This window comes from Mobula birostris, chromosome 23 (assembly GCF_030028105.1).
Source record: "Mobula birostris isolate sMobBir1 chromosome 23, sMobBir1.hap1, whole genome shotgun sequence".
Classification (NCBI taxonomy): Eukaryota; Metazoa; Chordata; class Chondrichthyes; order Myliobatiformes; family Myliobatidae; genus Mobula; species Mobula birostris.
The window spans coordinates 41,920,128-41,938,143 of NC_092392.1; the positions used below are offsets into that span (position 1 = coordinate 41,920,128).

Genomic DNA, 18,016 nt, shown 5'->3' on the forward strand with positions numbered 1-18,016 from the left:
CTGCACTTTACCTATAATATAACACTTCACTCTGTTATTGCTTAACCCTGTACTACCTCAGTATACTCTTGCAATGAATTGATTTGTCTGGATGATATGCAAGACAAGCTTTCACTGTACCTCAGTTTCTGTGACAATTATAAACTAATTTATCAATTTAGTTTACTAATGACAACTTTTATATAGTTCTGCTGCAGAAGTTAAATGAGGCAGCCTTAGCTGATAGATATACACAATGAAATCTTGGTACAGAAACCTAGTGTACTACGTTGAAGGACTGATGGAGCCTAGCACTAACAGAGCGTAGATTTACACAGAGGACACAGCATGGAATTAGATGCCAACTCTACTGCATACTCTCAGACCACATCACAATGTGACATCTGATTGCTTTTATGCCTTCTACTGTGGCCAAGGGTACAAGCATTCAATGTCTGAATACTACAGAGAAGGCTCCAACTAGTGGGGTGCTGCTTGGGCCCATGTCACTCACAGTGGACTCAACAATCTAAATGGGCAAATTAAATGCACTGTAACATCTCAAAATCTGCTGACGACATGATGTCAGGGAAGATGGAGAATGGGATGGAGGAAGGTGAAAGACTCATGCAGTGATTCTCAGCTACAAGGAGAATACAAAGAGTCTCTAATGTCATTTGCAAAGTTGGGTAAGTGGGCAAATTCAGAGCAGATGCAGTTTAACATGCATAAATATGAGTTTACCACTTTGGTTCAGCAAACTGACAGAGAGATTATATGCATGGTGTTGAATTAGGAGAAGGAAAAGTACACTAAGATCTGGGTATCCTTGTTGTTTATTGTTGAAAGCAAGTATTCCAGTGCAGCAAGGAAGGCAAATTGTATGCTGGTCTTCATTGCAGAGGGGTTTGAGTACAAGAGCAAGGATCTCTTGCTGTAGTTGTGCAGGGTGTTGGTGACATCTGGAACTTTGTGTGCAGCTTTACTATAAGAGTTTAACAAATGCTGTAGACTGATTCCAGGGATGACCTGACTGATACATGAGCACAGATTTGGTCGCTTAGACCTATGTTCTTTGGAGCACAGAAGACTGGGAGGGGATCATGCAGAAACATATAACACTGTTACAAGACTAGACTGGATAAAGGGTTACGTCCCTGACAGATGAAGAGTCTAGAACCGTGAGTCGGTATCGTGGTATGAGGTATGCCATTTAAAAAGAGAACAGGAGAAATGTGTGGAATTTTTTTTTACTAAAGGCGGCACTGGGGACAAGTAATTTAATATATTCAAGAATGATGTAAACATAATTCTTAAAGCCAAAGGGATCAAGGGATAAAGGACAAGGACAGGAACAATATCTTGAAGGAGACCAGCAATGATTACGTTGATAAGTGGAACAGACCCTAAAACCAGACTGACATATTCCTGCCCCTATTTTCTATATTTCTATGCTGTTGACCAAATTAATTACGCATGATCACGAGTGTTAGAGAGTATGCAAAGGAACATACACAGTAGCAAATAGACTTCCAGCACCACCCTTTGGAGTGAGCGTAGCTCCACAAAGCACAGATCTACAGACTACTCTCATGAAGGCAAAATTATTTCCCCATCACAATACTTTGACCTTGTTGCTGAGTTCTGTTTCAATCCCTGGGAAAGTTCTGCCTCACTGACATCGGAGAACCAGAGGACGTAAGACAGCGCATAGAGTTGGGAGACATCGGGACCAAATCTGGGCAGCATTTAGTCTCAGCATCAAGCCAAACATGAGCAAGTACACCTCTTACAGACTACCATCGATCATCCTCCCTCAGATGATGAATAGTGCTCCTCCTTGTCAGCAGCAGCATGAACCACTTGGATGAAGCACTGAGAATAGTCAAGGCATAGATATACTCTGGGGGACTTCAATATTTTGTAGAAATGGCTATGCAACATTACAGCTGACCAGCCTGCCTGACTTCTGAAGGACACTGGGACCAGATTGGGTCTAGATAAGGTAGTCAGTTGATCATTGGAAGGAATTAATGTATTTTACACTGTCTGTAACTAAGGATGGTATCAAATTGAATGGAAAAGCATTCTGGCCTCTTACCTCTTCCCACCTGCCTGTCCTCTCCCCAGATCCCTTCTCCCTTCCCTTTCTCCTATGGTCCACGCTCCTCTCCTGTTAGATTCCTCCCTCGCCAGCCCTTTACCTTTCCCTTCACCTATCACCTTCTAGTTATCCTCCTTTCTCACCCCCCATCTTTTTATTCTGGCATCTTCCCCCTTCCTTCCCAGTCCTGAAGAAGGGTCTCAGCCTGAAATGTCGATTGTTTATTCATTTCCATCAAAGCTGCCAGACCTGCTGAGTTCCTCCAGCATTTTGTGTGTCGCAAAGCATACAATGATTTGTGGTAGGCAAGAGGAGGGAAACTTCTAGAAAACAACAAAGCAAATTATAAAAAGGATGATAAAATAAGATGCATAAAACATAATAACAGCTTTGACTGCTATATTGAAAGAGCAGCTGTAGTAAATACTAATTTCTTCAGATGAGATTGACAAAATAATAGGAGAAAGAAAAGGAAGAGATTCTAAAAACACTAAATAATAGACGAACTAGGGACTACAGAGAGGGAGGAATGTAAACAATTTATATCCCTCAAGATCAAGTATTCGGCAAACTAAAGACTGAGAAGTCTCAGACTCGATAGTCTGCATCTCCAGGGTCTAAAAGGAGGTGGGGGCATAATTAGTAGATGCAGTGGAATCAGTATTCTCTGAATTCCAAAGAGGTCTTAGAAGACTGTAAAACCACATAAGAAACACTGTAATTCAAGAAAGGAGGGAAGTCGAGAGCAGGGAAATATAACTGTTAGCCTAACATTCAGCATTGGAACAAATGCTGGCAATCAAATAGCGTCAGCATAGTTTTATGGAAAGAATACCAGTAGTGGTAGTATATTTGGATTTCTAAAAGGCTTTTGATTTTGAATAGGTGCCACATGTGGACAACATTCAGACATGGGCTAATAAGCAGCAACAAATGCTTGTGCTGCACAACTTCAGGCACTGATCATCTCCAACACATGAGAATCCGACTACTTTTGCTTGACATTCAATGGCACAGGAGTTGCTGTGTCTATAATCAACATGCCGTGATCATCAGCAACCAGAAACATGACTGAAACAATCACATAAACAATCAAAAGTTAAGGTCCGTAAATTGCAATGAATGGATCACATTCTGAGATCCCAAAGCCTTTCCACCGTAAGGCATGATTCAGGAGTGTCAGAAAATAATCTCCACTTGCTCGCATTAGTTCAACTCCAAAAGTTCTCAAGAAGTTCAACAGACAAGCCACACACACAAGATGCTGGAGGAACTCAGCTGGTCAGGTAGTATCTATGGAGGGAAACAAATAGCTGATATTTTGGGCTGAGACCCTTCATCAAGACAGACAAGCCAACCAGATTGATTGGCACTCAATTCACCTTCTTAAACATTTACTTTCTCCAGTACAGAGCTAATCCACCAGCACATCCCAACCTGCAACTTCTACCACAAAACAGATCAAAGCCAGAAACAACATGAGCATGTTGAACTCCAAATCAGAGGAATAAGACAAACTGGCTTGCTCTTTCCTGGTATACCTATTTTATGAGTCCATTATCCTAATGTCACTTTTTTAAGCCTGTGAGTTGCTTTGGTATCCCTCTTGGTGTGCAAAACTAGATTGCATTCTAACCATCAGCTGAGTTCTGAAGACTCCAGTCCAAACACAGCTATAATTAGAAGCATGGTAGCATATTCTTTGCCTTAGTGTGTCAGTGATGAATACACCAACAGTAAAGTGAAGCAAGCTGCTCTGTGCTGCAGAATGTTGAGTTCCTTGTGGTGTATGCAGCACCTTCATCACTGACACACTGAGGCTGCTAAACTTCAGATGGAGGGCTTATGCTTTGCGATAGACAGTGGCTCCGGAGAATTTCAGACGAGTGACAGCAGCAATAGAAGTGTACTTCTCCTGATCCAGCAACACACATCAAAGTTGCTAGTGAACGCAGCAGGCCCAGCAGTATCTCTAGGAAGAGGTACAGTCGACGTTTCAGGCCGAGACCCTTCGTCAGGACTGTGTTGCTTGAATTTCCAGCATCTGCAGAATTCCTGTTGTTCTCCTGATCCAGAGTGTTTTGTCCAAACCCAAGCACCAGCAAAAACTCAGTCTGCCCCACCTCTGTGTTTCACAAGCTGACTCCGGAAGCCCATATACGAAGGTTCACCCATGGGTAAACTTATTAACATACATGTGATAACATGTTCTGAAGTGTTAGAGAGGAAGAGAAATGAAACCCACCTTCATTTCCTGATATATTAAATAGCACACATCATCAACTGTTAATTTCTTAAAACCCAATATTTACTCTATAATAATAACAGTAAACTTTACTTTTACAAAAACACTTACAAAAAGAGTGTTTTTTGCAGTTGCTAGAACTTGGGTGCCATCAGACGACCACAAGCAACACTTCAGTAGAACCTCTTCCTCCTCATCATCATCGTCTGATTTCCAGCACTGTTCCTTCATATCAAGGGACTTCCACATGTTACCAGATCTCCATAGCTGTGAGGATGGAACATAGCATTGCTTCATCAGTCTTTTACTGTTAAAAACACGTCACTTGAAAATGTATCACCACTTTCAATGTATTATTAAGAACAAAAACGATTCAATTATGGATAGAGCTCCAAACATTGCATGGTATATTTACATAGGATAAGAAAGAGTTATCCATATGAAAACTGATCAGAATAGCATCCTGTCTTATTCACAATCTTCAAACCTGGCTCTAGGGACAAGATTTTTGCGGCTAATTCCATTAATTTCTATACGTCAATCTCAGAAATTCAGTATCAGGCACAGTCCAATAAGATGTTGCATTAAACAAAGCAACGATAGCTAACTTCTGCATACAACCACATTGAGTCACAGGGAGTGAGAGTCATTCAACTCAGGAACAGGCCCTTCTGCCTGGTGAGGTTGCAGTGATCAGACACCCATTAACACTAACCCAACACTCAAGGAGTCCATTTCACCACTCATCTAACAAAGGAATAAAGCCAGAATCCAGATCATGTCTAGATAACCTCTCCTCTTGAAATGTGATGACCTCGATAAAATCACTGTCACTAAAGAGATAGTGATGAGCAAACTGGAGGGCCTGACGGTAGATAAGTCCTCTGGTCCTGATGGGATACATCCCAGGGTGCTGAAGGAATTGGTGGAAGTTATAGCAGGTGCGTTGGTAATCATTTATCAAAACTCTCTAGACTCTGGGCAAGTCCCGGCGGATTGAAAGTCAGCAAATGTCACGCCACTTTTTAAAAAAGGATGTAGGCAAAAGATAGGCAACTATAGGCGAGTTAGCTTAACACCTGCAGTCGGGAAAATGCATGAAGCTATCATTAAGGAAGAAACAGCGAAACATTTAGAAAGGAGTGGTTCCATTAGACAGATGCAGCATGGATCAGAAAGGGCAGGTCCTGTTTGACAAACTTACTGGAGTTCTTTGAGGACATAATGAGTGCAGTGGATAGAGGGGAACAGGTGGATGTCGTATACTTGGATTTCCAGAAGGTGCTCAATAAGGTGCCGCACAAGAGACTTATAAATAAGATATGGATGCATGGAGTCAGAGGAAGTGTATTAGCATGGATAGTGAACTGGTTAACCAATAGAAGGCAGAGAGTTGGTATAAATGGGTGTTTCTCCAGTTGGCAGTCGGTGGTGAGTGGGGTGCCGCAGGGGTCAGTCCTGGGCCCGCAGCTGTTCACCATTTACGTTGATGATTTGGAAGAGGGGACTGAGTGTAGTGTAGCAAAATTTGCTGATGACACTGAGTGGAAAAGCAAATTGTACAGAGGATGTGGAGAGTCTGCAGAGGGATACAGATAGGTTAAGTGACTGGGCCAAGGTCTGGCAGATAGAATACAACATTGGTAAGTGCAAGATCATCCACTTTGGAAGGAATAATAGAAGAGCAGATTATTATTTAAATGGTTAAAGATTACAGCATGCTATTGTGCAGAAGGACTTGGGAGTGCTTGTTCATGAATTGTAAAAAGTTGGCTTGTAGGTACAACAGGTTATTAAGAAGGCAAATGGAATGTTGGCCTTCATTGGTAGAGGGATTGAATTCAAGAGCAGGGAGGTCATGCTGCAACTATACAGGGTACTGGTGAAGTCGCACCTGGAATACTGTGTGTAGTTCTGGTCTCCATACTTGAGGAAGGATATACTGGCTTTGGAGGCAGTGCAGAGGAGGTTCACCAGGTTGATTCCAGGGATGAAGGGGTTAACCTGAGGAGAGATTGAGTCGCCTGGGACTATACTCTCTGGAGTTCAGAAGAATGAGAGGGGATCTTAGAGAAACACACAAAATTTTGAAAGGGATAGATAAGTTAGAAGTAGGAAAGTTGTTTCCATTGGTGGGTAAGACTAGAACTAGGGGACATTGCCTCAAGATTCAGAGGAGAAGATTTAGGATGGAGATGAGGAGAAATTGTTTTACTCAGAGAGTGGTGAATCTGTGGAATTCTCTGCCCAGGGAAGCAGTTGAGGCTTCCTCTCTAAATATATTTAAGAAACAGTTAGATAGGTTTTTACATATTAAGGGAATTAAGGGTTATGGGGAAAAGGCAGGTAGATGGAGCTGAGTTTACGGACAGATCAGTCATGATCTTATTGAATGGCAGGGCAGGCTCGATGGGCTAGGTGGCCTACTCCTGCTCATATTTCTTAAGTTATGTTCTCTCACCATAAATCAGCCAAAATTAACTTGTTGTTTTCTGAGTGGAGGTAGTACTAGTAGTGGTTGTAACAGCAATCACTCGATTCAAGTGTGATATTCTCCGAAGAGGCTTCCGGTATAAAAGATGGATTCCCTGAATCAGTGTGGACAAGATGGTAGTGGAATGCTCCTCCTGCAAGAATAAGGATTTCAAGGTAACTAACAGTCACCCTGAGGGCTAGATCTATCGGATGAGCACCCAACGTCACCTCTGACTGATAAGGTCAAGGAGTGTTTGACAACTTTAGGCCTGTACTCACTGGAATTTAGAAAAATGCAGAGGGATCTCACTGAAACCTACCAAATATTGAAAGGACTAGATAGGGTGGATGTGGAGAGGATGCTTTCTATGATGTGGTATCTAGAACTAGAGGTCACAGCCTCAAAATTGAGCGGTGACCCTTTAGAACAGAGGTAAGGAGGAATTTTGTTAGCCAGAGAGTAGCAAATCTGTGGAATGCTGTGCTACTGACTGCAGTGGAGGTCAAGTTGCCGCATATATTTACGGCAGAAGGTGATAGTTTCCTGATCGGGCAGGACATCAAAAGATATGGTGAGAAGGCAGGTGTATGGTGTTGAGTGGGATCTGTGATCAACCATGATGGAATGGTAGAGCAGACTCGATGGGATGAATGGCCTAATTCTGCTCCTATGTCTTATGGTCTAACTGGAGCTGGATGTACTTGGGATCATCCAGGAGGCTGAAAACCTCAAATGAAATGTTTACTGAGGTGATCATACCACAAGTGCAAGCTTCTGAAAGTAGATAGGTGACCAAGAGAACTAAAAGGAGTAAGAAGTCAGTGCAAGGTTTCTCAGTGGTCACTCGCCTCAGCAATAAGCATACCCCCTTGGCTCCTGCTAGAGGGACAATGACATACCAGGGCACAGCATCCAGACCGGTGGCACTGTGGCTGGCTCTGAGGTTCAGCAAGGTGACAGTGATAGGAGTCTCGATAGTTAGGGGAATGGACAGGAGATTCTGTGCCATAAAAAGACATGCCTAGATAGTGCGTTGCCTCCCGGGTTCTAGAGTCCAGGATACATCAGAGTGGCTGCAGAATATTTTCAAGGGAGAGTGTGAGCAGTCAGAGGTCATGGTGCACATTAGCATCAATGACATAGGTGGAAAGGAGGTGAGAATACAGGGATTTAGGAAAGAGGCCAAAGAGCAGAACAGAAGTAGTTACCTCTGCATTATTCCCAGTACCACATGCTAGTCAGGGCAGGAACAGGATAACAGTACGGATGAATGAGTGCATTCATAAGAAAGCAAGGAACTAACAAACTGGTTCAGAGAGCAGGATTTCAGGTCTTGGATCAGTGCAACCTCTTCTGGGGCAAAGGTGACCTGTACCCAGGTTCCTCTAAACTGGTGAGGAACCAATATCCCAGTTAGGAGGTACATGAGTGCTACTCAGGAAGGTCTTGTGCATCAAAAATCCATTATCCTCAAAGTTAAAACCTAGTATTTAAGTCTCGTGTCAGAAGAGAACTTCAAATTTCTAACATTCTCTGTACAGAGAAATATTCTAATTTCACTTCTGAGAGGCCTGGCTCTAACTTTTAAAAGATTCCACACAGTCCTATAATATCCACAGGCAGAAGCGCAAACAGTGCTGATCAAGGAACTTGGCCCAAAATTTTGACTGTTTATTTCCCTCCGTGGATGCTGCCTGACCTGCTGAGTTCCTCCAGTATCTTGTGTGTGTCGCTCCAGTTTTCTAGCATCTGCGGTCTCTCTCATGTCACCAACAAGCAAATGCTGTTTCTCCTTATACAGCCTAATAGTTCCACTTAAAAACGTTAATCAAATTAAACATAACCTTCTTAATTCCAGGGATTACCAACCTAAAAGTTTATGTATCATACTGATAAATTTAGAGTACATTCTTTGAGCAAATCTAACCTTCTTGAGGTATGGTTCCTAGATTTGCTCATATTTCTCAAGATGAGGCTGTTACATAATTGTAGCATTACTTATACCCTTGAATACTGCTGTTCTTTAAAAGTTAAAAGTCAATGCCCCAATAGTTTTTTGAATATTTCTGTTCATATCCATGCAAGTTTAATGAGCTGTGACCATAGTCTCACTGAATTAACACTGTGCCTAGATTTTCACTGTTTAGAATGTACTTTACACCAAACCTGACAAGGCCCAAATGGAAATCTCAAATTAGTCTATATTGTAATTAATTTTCCACTGTCTTGTGATCTGTTCATATCGCTTTATAATTTAATGCTTCCATCCACCTACATAACTCACTGCGTCATCAATAAACTTGGATACTTGGCTCTCCAATCCATCTTCCAAATCCTATGTAAATATTTCAGATAGCAGTGACCCCAACATTAGTCACATTCAGCCAATTGCAGTGCCTCTGTTGACTGCCAGACATCCAAATTGTTATACATACTGAAAATCCCATTTATTATCCATGCATAGAATGAAAACATTTCCACTTCTCATGCCTGTAATCTCTTTAAGAAACTCTGCTACACCTTTTTTCCCCTTGATTTCTGTTAGATAGCTGCTAGTAATTCAGTTGTTGATTATCTCAGATTTCATGTTAAACTTTTGCTGAAGGCGTTAAGACTGTTATTTTATGACATTGAAGCACTGGCCACATTCCAGTCCTAGCTGGAATTTAACAAATTCACTACATTCTAATTAAATTTTATCTCTGTTGTCTGTGTGGATGGCTAATACTCTCTGCTATCTTTTATCCATCTGATCCTTCTCTCCCAAGTTTGACCTTCAGTCTCTGTGATATTCATTACGTCAGTCATTCTGCCAGAAGGCAAGAAGAGATCTGAGAGGACAAAGGAATGCTGAGGGGCAGGGGCAGGAGCACAGGTGCTGATTGAATGGTGGTGGGGAGTATGTTCCTGCCAGGAATATAGGCAAATTTTACTTTGTGAGTTGTGGGAGAAAATTTGGGAGACATCCAAGCCACCGTAGCAATTAAAAACGATTATAAAGCAAAGAAGAAAACCTTTTCTCTGTCAAGATATTTTAATCTTGCAATCCCAATATCCATGCCCTATCATCATCGTAAAAATCTGTGCCCTCTGTATTAGGGCAAATAACTCAAAATTCAGTCAATGAGGTAGTGTTTTTTTTTAGGAATTTCCTGAAGGAGAAAATTATGGAAAATTGCTAAACTTAGGGCCTTGACATCTGAAGGTAGAACTAACAATAGTGGAGAAACCAATAATGTTTAAGGGGCCAGAATTGGGCGAGAGCAACATGCCTTGGGGGTAAATAAACTACTAAACAGGGTAAAGAAAGGAAGAGGCAACTCAAAAGCAAGAATAGAATATTTTTAATCCAAGAGGCAATGCAGGTTAGAGTGAACAAAGGAGATGGATTAATAAGACCTAGCTCATGTGAGGTGACAAAGCTTATCTTGTTCTCAAGAATGACACCAAGATCACAAAATGTCTGATTCACAGAATGGTGATGAATCAGATGGCTAGGGAAGATTAATTGCTGTGAAATCCGAAGACAGCAGCTTGGATTGTTACAATATTTTGCATATTTGTGCTAATTCAATACTAGACAAGTTAGAGGCAGTAAGAGTCAATGGAGGTTATAGTCCACTGGATGCTGCATGTTTCCTGAGGACCTGTGGAAATAGATGGTGCTTGCTTTTGATACTGAGGGGGGGAGGGGGAAGAGAAGAGATGAGATGAGATCTAGGGCAATGGAAAAAAACATATTCAAGCCCAGTAGCAAGGGTAAAGGAAGCAAAGGCAAAGTTAATTAGGTGATTTTGAACCGTCGCAAAGAACTCCAGAAGGTTCTCACCTTCTCATAGAAGGGAGAGTGTTTTAAGAATACTCTCTGCAGTACTGCAAAGGTTGAGGGCTATTTTTCACTCCAGGATGTTGAGAATAGTGAGCAATTTTGGCAGATGAGAACATGATTTAATAGTTCTGCTGTACAGCCTAATCTGAAAATAAACCAAGTCTGCTGCCCTTAAATACAAGAGAGCAATGATAAGCATGAAGTCAGGGTGATAGAGAGAAATAAATTACGAATAGACAATCTTCAAAGTAATCTACAGATTAACAGCAACTGGTGAAAATTAAAACAGTGCTGGCATTTCAGTTCAATGACTTTTCAATTGGAACTAATCAGTTGCCACCTAAATTCTGAGCGATTCAAGCATTCCTATTTCAGACTCCTGGTATCTACAGCATATTTATTTTAATGGTGGCCACGGCATCAGTGGTGGGGACTAAGGAGTGGTTGTGCAAATAAATAACCAGCAGCATGGCAATGCTGGACTAATGACTTTTGAGTTGAATGGGGGATGAGACTTCTTTTTTCCCTCTCCCATGACAGGCAGAGATATATTAGTGAGGTGATTGATGTGGACAAAGATGCAAGGGGAAAAAAAAACAGATGACCTGTGACAAAGACAGTGGGAGCAACAAATTCATTTGAACTGGCAAGGTTAATTGAATAGCTAAGAATATGTGGTTAAGAAGAACATATGAAGGGCAATGCACTGCGAAGAGATGCATTGCGATGGTGATGTCAGGAAGTGATAATTCTATTCTAATAATTTCTATATAGAAGCAAGTGAACCCAAACATAAGAAAAAAACACTAAGAATACTAGAACTTTCCACTGAGTGAAATGAGCCGAAGGAATTGAGAAAATAAAAAAAAAATTGCTGTCACTTAATAACGACGGGGCTGATAAACATTCATATACACTTGAAAATAAAAGGCCAAAGCCCATTTGTTATATCTGTGCATGTCAAATTCTTTTCGAAAGGAATACTGAAGGAACAAAAAGTGCTAGATCTAAAAGTATCTAGCACACTAGATGCTAGATAAATAATCTCCATTGTATGCTATCCATTTCCTTTTCTAAATTCTGTTATTCTTCTAGACAACATCTGAAGAAATTGTTTATCAGTAACGGAGCTCATTTTCTCTCTATAGACTTCAAAATATGTATGTTTTAAATTCTAAAATTAGCAGTACTCCAGCATTTCCATACTTTATTCAACAAAACAATCACATCATTTATTTTGTAATTCTAATTCCAACTTTGGTTTATTTATAGAAATATATTAATTTATGGAGAAGTAGAGTGACACAACACGAACAGGCTCTTTATCTCACCACAATCATGCCTAATATCAAGCATCTATCCACACTAATTTCATGTACCAGCACCTGCTCCATAGCCACCTGTGTTTTAGAGAATCAAGTGCTCATCCAGACATTTTTTAAACATTGTGAGGCTCCAAAGCAGCATGGATAACTTCACTCACCTCAACACTGAACTGATTTCACAACCTATGGACTCACTTTCAAGGACTCTACATCTCAAGTTCTCAGTATTATTATTTATTATTTGTTTTTTTGTATTTGCATAGCTTGTCTTCTTTTGCACACTGGTTGTTTGTTAGTCCTTGCTTGCATGTAGTTTTCCATTGATTCCATTATATTTCCTGTTCTACTGTGAATGCTTGCAAGGAAATGAATCGCAGAGTCTATATAGTAACATACAGTATACACACTTTGAGAATAAATTTCGTTTGAAATTTGACTACCTGCCTCCATCGTCTATTCAGCGCATTGCAAGTTGTAATCATGGATACAATTCCTCCTCAGATGCTGTCTAATCTTCTTTAATCCTAAACTCTCTAGTTTCAGACATCACTTTTATGGGGAAAATAATCTGACAATCCACCTTATCTATGCTGCTAATAGCTTATTATAATTATACACTCGATCAGGTCTCCCTCCCCAGCCTCCAAAAAAAACAAATCCAGCCTATGTTTCTCTCTGTAGCTGAAAAGTTCTATCTGCAATTGACATGTTTTTTTTTGGTTGAGGTTTAGATTGAAAGAACATAACATAATCCTCATAATGAGTTTATAGTATAAAATTCCATCTTATTTGTTAAACAATCAAAGATAGCACATACCTTCACTGTCCCATCATCGGAGCAGCTGGCTAGATATTGGTCATCAGGAGAAAAACAGCAATGGTTAACAGGTGCCTCGTGGCCAAACAAAGTGTTTTTACAGCTGGTCCCCTTCAGGTCCCAAGTCTATAAAAAAGAGCATAATCACAAGTGATTGGCTTGAAAATGAAGAAAGATACCTCTCCCATTCCTGCCTTGTACTTACATCCCTCAGTCTTGAGAGAATTACTAAATTTTATCTTTAATCATTTTTTCCTCCTTAAAAAATGGTTAGGCTCACATAAGACCAGGTAAATTTCAATGACAATCTTATATCTATGAAGTTAATCCCCTCACAAAAACAAGTTTCAGACACAAAGTTGTAACTGTAGCACACTTCAACAACTCAAAAGGCACACATTGTGACCAGAAAATACTCAGTATAAGATGAACACAATTCAATGTTAAATATCCAAAAACAGAGGATATTGGAAGCACAATTTACTCTGCACATCAAAGATTACATGGAAAAATATAACAAGTACTTGCATGACATGTGAGTAAAACTCCAACCAACTATTCACCAAAATTAGCTTTAATAACCTAATACACAGCATCTCATGACAAAGGCTGACTCATTTGATACCGGCCAACCACGTGTAACCCAGCAACAGACATGAAAAATTTTAAATGCATGCACTAAAAATACTCTTTTGACATGATTTACCAAAAGTACTGCCCTATCAATCAAAACAACAGTATGTTTTTAAAATTACTTTCTTGATCTATTAATTCAAACAATTGCATTACTGGCTTAGTGCCTTTCTGATACTCCCTTTCAATCTGAATATCCATCTTGTCAGTTTAATGTCCACACCAATTATACTAATGGTAGCTAAGGACACACATAAGTCATGGTTCTTGACAACATAAAAGCAGTCAATAAATATGAAATTAGAATGGAAAGATACTAATTAAAATCTCAGGTTATTTTTCATGAAAGTGACATCCCAAGGAGATGTAATTTGAGAAACAGTGGATTCAGGTTAATTGGGCCATCAGTTAATTGAGGCAGCTGCTTATTTGAGACAATTCTTAAAGAATAAAAACAAATTGAAAAAATAGCCAGTATTCCCTTCATTTATTTAGGACACTATGCCACTTAACTGGGACAGGAGACTGTTGCCAAACAGTTTCTAACAAGTAGCACACGCATGCACTGGCGTGGCTGTTAGATACAACACCATGCCTTTGAGCGAACAATTTTTACATAGCATGTCTTGCGTGTTTGTGCTCAAAAAGCTGCAATATTTGTCACTGAAAATTGGTGAAAAATAAGCAGTTAGGTAATTCAGAACTACTTTGCTTACTGCAGATTCAAGCAATCAGGCTTGGAGATACCAGATGTCAAGTGAAGATAATACAATTTCACTACTTCAAGAAGTTACAAGCTACGAAGAATTAAGGTATCAACAATCATCTTGAATATTTCAATGAAAATGAAGAGTTGGAGGATTCAATCGTCGACAGTCCATTATCTGCACTAGGTAAATGTGATGATTTTGTTCACTTACAGTCAAAAGTATGTGACACAGATGAATTCCTCTGTCGATAAGTATCAGGAAATAATACAGTTTTATAGTATTGCAGTAGCATTGGTAGTGTTTTAATTTGTCCTGTATTTAAATACATAATTTGTTTCTCAGTTTGTCTTTCTACTTTTTTAAACTATTTCCATGAAACTTTGGCTAATTCGAGCAGACATTAATTGGACCAAAATGTACTGGTCCTGATGTGTCCCAATTAACCAGAATCTACAGTATTCTGAACTCAGGCTAGAATTTTTAATAAACACCATTCCTGATCCCATTCCAAAACTCAGAACTTCTCTATCCCTTACTTACATTAAAGATGGGTACAAAAATACAATACTATTGTATCAAGTTTTTAAAAAATTACTAAATTGCCAATATCTTGAATATACATATGATACATATCCATCTACACATACACATCTACACACACACACACACACACACACACACACACATCTATATATACACACACACATACACAGTGGTGCTGCAAAGTTTGTGAACCCTATAGAATTTTCTCTATTTCTGCATAAATATGACCTAAAATGTGATCAGATCTTCACACAAGCATAATACAAAAAACATTATATTTGTTCGTTAATTTATTGAGAAAAATGATCCAATATTACATGTATTTGTTGGAAAAAGTATGTGAACCTCTGGAATAATGCCTTCTACAAAAACTATTTACAGTCAGGTGTTCCAATCAATGAGATGAGATTGAAAGTGTGGGTTGTAGAGGTGCGCTGCTCTATAAAAAAAGACAAAGACAGGTTACTGACAGAGTCTGCTCTACTCACGAAAAATCTGTTTATGTGTACCATGCCTCAACCAAAACGACTTTTAGATGGCTTTTACAGAGAAACCGTATACAAATGGACGAAACTCAGTACTGTTGCTACTCTCCCCAAGTGGGGATCCTGCAAAGATCAGACCAAGAGCACAACATGCAATGCTGAAGGAGGTGAAAAAGAATCCAAGGGTAACAGCAAAAGACCTGCAGAAATCTCCAGAACTTACTCAAGTCTTTGTTCATCCATCCACTGTAAGAAAAACATGGAACAAGAATGATGTTCATGGAAGGACACCACAGAGGAAACCACTGCTCTCCAAAAAATAAAACATTGCTGCACATCTCAAACAGGAGAAAATCTTCAGATACTGGAAATCTGTGCTCCTTTGCTTGCATCTTTGGAAACAGCTCTATTTCCATCTTTAATATCTTTATTTTTCTCTTTCAGGGTTCTTTTGAAGACCCTTACCTGGAGTTACACGGTGACTACAGTTCTTTATGGGAATGGGATTTGGACTCGGGGTTTTACAGCTGGCCATGGTTCAACACATCAAGGGCTTGGCTTAAGAGCTCCCCTCGCCTTCGAAGGCTCAGGATCTCATTGCTCTGGAGACTGGGGGGATTGGAGGTCAGTTCCTCTGCAGGAGATCAGTGTGTTGTTGGAGTCGGAAGATCTCTGGCTGAGTGCCCAGAGACCCAAGATCTTTGGGCACAGAGCTCGGAAAAGGTGACGCAATGGATTTTTAACATTTTAAATCAGGGAGTTGTTTGTTATGTCTCTCGTCTCACTGTGAAACGGAGACATCTCTTTCTCCCTTATTAGGGAGCAGGGAACAATGTAGTCTCTGTAACTCTGTGTCTTTGCTGTTGCCTTGCTCACGCTTGAGCGCTCAGTGGCGGGTGCCAATGTTTTTTTTTGCCGGTGGGGGGAGGGAGATTGTTGCTCACTGCCGCTTACACGCGGGAGAGAGGAGAGCTATGGGGGGGGGACTTTGGAGTTCTAACATTTAACTGTTGTCCATTCTTTTGGGGCACTCCTCTGTTTTTGTGGATGGTTGTGAAGAAAAAGCATTTCATGATGTATATTGTATACACTTCTCTGACATTAAATGTACCTTTGAAACACACAAAATGTTGGAGGAACTCAGCAGGCCAGGCAGCATCTAGGGAAAAAGTACAGTCGATATTTTGGGTTGAAATGTCAACTGTACTCTTTTCCTAGTTGCTGCTTCGCCTGCTGAGTTCCTCCAGTATTTTGTGTGTGTTGCTGCATGTCTCAGGTTTGCAAAAGACCACCTGGATGTTCTACACTGCTCTGTGGACAGCTGAGACAAAAGTTGAACAGAAACGCACATTGTTATGTTTGGAGGAAAAAGGGACTGCACATCAATACAAAAACTTCATCCCACCTGTGACTGCAATTGTTGATAGAACAATGAATTCAAAATTGTATCAAGATATTTTACAGGAGAATGCCAGGGTAGCAGTCCGTTCCCTTACGCTTAATAGAAGTTGGATAATGCAACAAGACAATGATCTGGAAAACAAGAGTAAATCATCAACAGAATGGTTTAAAAAGAAGAAAATGCATGCTTTGGAATGGCTGAGTCAAAGTCCTGACGTTAATCCTATAGAAATGTTGTGGAAGGACTTGATGTAAGCAGTTCATGCAAGGAAGACCACCAATATCCCAGATTTGAAGCAGTTTTGTAAGGAGGAATGGCCTAAAATTCCTCCAAGCCGATGTGCAGGACTGATCAATAGTTATCAGAAGTATTTGTTTGAAGTTATTGGTGTCCAAGAGATTTACACCAGTTACTGAAAGCAAAGGTTCACATACTTTTTCCAAAAAATACATGTAATACGGGATCATTTTTCTCAATAAATAAATGAAGTATAATTTTTTTGCATTATTTATGATGTAAAACAGTTGTGTTATGGCACCCACACTTTTCTCCAGCCATGGAAAAAAAATATTTATTTATTTAGAGACACAGGCCCTTCTAGCCCAATGAGCCACACCACCCAGCAACCCACCTATTTAGCACTAGCTGAAACACAGGACAGGAGTTTATGGGGTGTCCGGGAGGGGTAGCACCTCTGGTGAAGGGGGTTGACATGTCCATTCTGGGGCAGCTCACTCACCTTTGGTCTCCACCAGACACTCAGCTCTCATCTGTGGTTCCAAGTAGCTGTTTGCATACGACAGCGGCCACACCCCGCACACCGCTTCGACAGGGGGGCTAAACCAGGTGAGAGTGGCCGGCGGCCTCATACCCCGGTGAGATAGGGACATGCCTGTCCTAGTCACAGTCATACTTTATTGCTCCCGGGGGAAATTGGTTTTTGTTACAGTTGCACCATAAATAATAAATAGTAATAGTAATACTACTATTAGTAAATAGTAAAAGTCATGGAAATAATAAATAGTATAGAATAGTAATAGAAAAATAGTAATAAACAGTTAAATAGTAATATGTAAATTATGCCAGTAAATTATGAAATAAGTCCAGGACCAGCCTATCGCCTCAGGGTGTCTGACCCTCCAAGGGAGGAGTTGTAAAGTTTGATAGCCACAGGCAGGAATGACTTCCTATGATGCTCTGTGCTGCATCTCGAAGGAATGAATCTCTGGCTGAATGTACTCCTGTGCCCACCTAGTACATTATGTAGTGGATGGGAGACATTGACCAAGATGGCATGCAACTTAGACAGCATCCTCTTTTCAGACACCACCGTGACAGAGTCCATTTCCATCCCCACAACATCCCCTAGTACGCGAAGTCAGATCTGGTGGACTGGGTGGATGAGATCCACAGTGAGATCCAATGGCCAGGAAGGTGGTACTGCAATACTCCATGGAAAGCGAACAGC

General features: G+C 40.4%; 1 protein-coding gene across 3 annotated transcripts in view; it reads right to left on the reverse strand.

Annotated features, from left to right (window-relative positions):
• Window positions 1–18,016, reverse strand: part of apaf1 (apoptotic peptidase activating factor 1) — a 230,212-nt gene that overhangs the window by 114,175 nt on the left and 98,021 nt on the right. For all 3 annotated transcript variants that reach the window (XM_072241593.1, XM_072241592.1, XM_072241594.1), the window contains exons 16-17: window positions 12,776–12,901; window positions 4,440–4,595 (exon numbers count right to left, since the gene is read on the reverse strand). In XM_072241593.1, coding sequence (XP_072097694.1) covers window positions 4,440–4,595; window positions 12,776–12,901 — 282 coding nt within the window. The remainder of the gene's footprint in view (window positions 1–4,439; window positions 4,596–12,775; window positions 12,902–18,016) is intronic.